This window comes from Erinaceus europaeus, chromosome 20 (genome assembly GCF_950295315.1).
Source record: "Erinaceus europaeus chromosome 20, mEriEur2.1, whole genome shotgun sequence".
Taxonomy (NCBI): Eukaryota; Metazoa; Chordata; class Mammalia; order Eulipotyphla; family Erinaceidae; genus Erinaceus; species Erinaceus europaeus.
The window spans coordinates 10,323,203-10,325,681 of record NC_080181.1 but is presented as its reverse complement, the minus strand read 5'-3'; the positions used below and the strand labels follow the sequence as shown (position 1 = coordinate 10,325,681).

The following is a 2,479-nucleotide window of genomic DNA, read 5'->3' as shown; positions in this document are numbered from 1 at the left end:
GGGAGCCAGGGGCTCGAACTGGGATCCTTATGCCGGTCCCTGCGCTTAGCGCCACTTGCGCTTAACCCACTGCACTACCATCTGGCTCCTTTACTTTAAAATATCTCTACAGCAGGGACTCATGGATATGTATTTTATTCTTTGAATTATAATCCAGTGTGATAATTATTTATCTTGTAACTCAGATCACACTAGCATTGACACTCGGAGTGCCTCTAGCTGGTATCTTATAGCAGAGCTCTTTTTTGTTTATCTTCCATTTTTCTGATGCAACAGAATGTTCCAGTATTTTCCTGTATTTTCCATGCCCTAGTGTTAATTTTTTTCAGACATTTGAAATTTCTGTAATGGTAGCCATACTTTCCCTCTATTTATAATATGACATGTTATACTAATGGATTGCCTAATACCACAGTACTATGTTCCTTCAGTACATTCCATGTTATCATGATATTTCATTTTCTTTCTTTCTTTTTGCCTCCAGGGTTATTGCTGGGGCTCAGTGCTGGCACTATGAATCCACTGCTGGCAGCCTTTTTTTTTTAGGTAGCATAGTGGATAGGCAAAGACTTATGCAAGAGCCTGAAGCTCCAAGGTAAGCTAAGCATGTAGATGGATGCCAAAGAGAAAAGGAATTTTGTGTGAATCTTTTACTGCTCTTGGATATTCCTGCATACCATCCTTACTGAGTTGCTTTGATCAATTTGCATTGGCATCAAAGATGGAAAGATAGGAAGTCATGTTTGAAAACACATTACAATTTGGAACCTTCCGAGTTTCCTCCTCTGTACCTAGGAATCATGGTCTTTGTACAATTCTTTCTTTTTCTGCCTTAGTCCCTTTCCCCCCACCCCTCATGTGGTGTTCCTCTGGGGCCCTGCATTTTAGTGTCTGTCATGTGTCCGCCATACACTGAGTTACTGAGGCTGTGTGTCCTTGCGTCCTCCCAGCCTCCACAGTGCTGCCTTCATTTCCTTGTTGCGGAGCGTGTAAATGATGGGGTTGAGCAGGGGCGTGATGACGGTGTAGAAGACAGCCACCACCCCGTCCAGGGGTTCCTGCGACCCAGGACGGAGGTAAATGAAGGTGCAAGGCACATAGTATACGACAACAACGGTGAGGTGGGCAGCACAGGTGGAGAAGGCATTGCGGCGCCCATCGGCTGACCGGATTTGCAGGATAGCGGCCACTATGTAGCCGTAGGAAGTGAGGATGAGCCCAAAGCATGTGAGCGCCAGGAAGCCAATGTCTATAAAGGTGACCAGCTCATTGATGGTGGTGTCAGCACAGACCAGACGCAGCATGGCAGGAATGTCACAGAAAAAGTAGTCTACCCGATTTGGGCCACAGAAAGGCAACCGGAATATAAAGCTTGTTTGGAAAAGAGAGTGGATGGCACCACCCATCCAGGTGCCAAGGGCCAGGTAGTTACAGACACTCCGGGTCATGATGGTGGAATAGTGTAAGGGCTTACAAATGGCCAGGAAACGGTCATAAGCCATGAGTGTGTAAAGGAAGCATTCAGTGCACCCCAGGAAGTGGAAAGAAAAAAGTTGGATTACACAACCTCCGAAGGAAATAATCCTACTATCCAAGAGAAACCCAGCTAGCATCTTGGGAACAATGGCACAGGAAATGGTCATGTCCAAGAAGGAGAGGTGACACAGGAACCAGTACATGGGACGGTGGAGCCGGGCATCCACCAGCACCGTGAGGATGATGATCCCATTGCCGGAGACGGTGAGGACATAGATGACAAGGAATGCTAGGAAGAGTGGCACCCCCAGCTTCGGTGGGTGATGCAGGCCCACCAAGATGAAGTGAGACACAGAAGTCTGGTTTCCCCTCTGCATCTCCTTGCTGTTTACACCTATCAGGAGGAGTAGTGGAAGGAAAATTCAGTGAAAGTTCTCTAAGTGTGGCATGCATAGTTTGTACATCTGCAAACAAGGACAAAAGAGGGTCTCAGAAAGAGATCTCAGAGAGATTTTGCTTTTAGTATAACTCTTGTTCTTAATATTTTTTCTTCTTCTTCCTGATTCCCTCTTGCTCTCCTTCACAAGTTCTGGTGCTGAGATTCTGCTTGAATCCCGGGAGCAATTATTATAATTATTCATTCCAAGGTTATTATTTTTTTTTTCATCTGAGGGGCCAGAGGGTGGAGCACCTGGTTGAGTGTACAATTATCATTTACCAGGGTTCACACCCTTGCTTCCCACCTAAGCTTCACAAGTGATGAGTGGTGAAGCAGTGATGCAGATTATATTGTATCCCTCCCATCTCAATGCCTCTCTCTGTCCTATCAAAATGAAAGGAGGGGGAAAAAAGAAGAAAGCCACCTGGAGTAATAGATTCCTCATGCAGCCACAGAGCCCCTAGTAGCAAAAATAAATGAATACATAAATAAAAAATATCTCTGGAACACTGTGTGTGTGTAATTCAGAAGAGTGAAGGAAAAACTACACAGAGCTTCTCACGT

The 2,479-nt window shown here is 45.4% G+C and overlaps 1 protein-coding gene across 1 annotated transcript; it reads right to left on the bottom strand.

Moving 5' to 3' along the window:
- Nucleotides 1–917: 917 nt before the first annotated feature.
- Nucleotides 918–1,888, bottom strand: LOC103118757 (olfactory receptor 10G6). The gene has a single exon (XM_007528966.2). It carries the CDS (start codon nt 1,851–1,853, stop codon nt 918–920), a length of 936 nt encoding a protein of 311 aa, XP_007529028.1. The 5' UTR covers nt 1,854–1,888.
- Between the last annotated feature and the right edge of the window lie 591 nt (nt 1,889–2,479).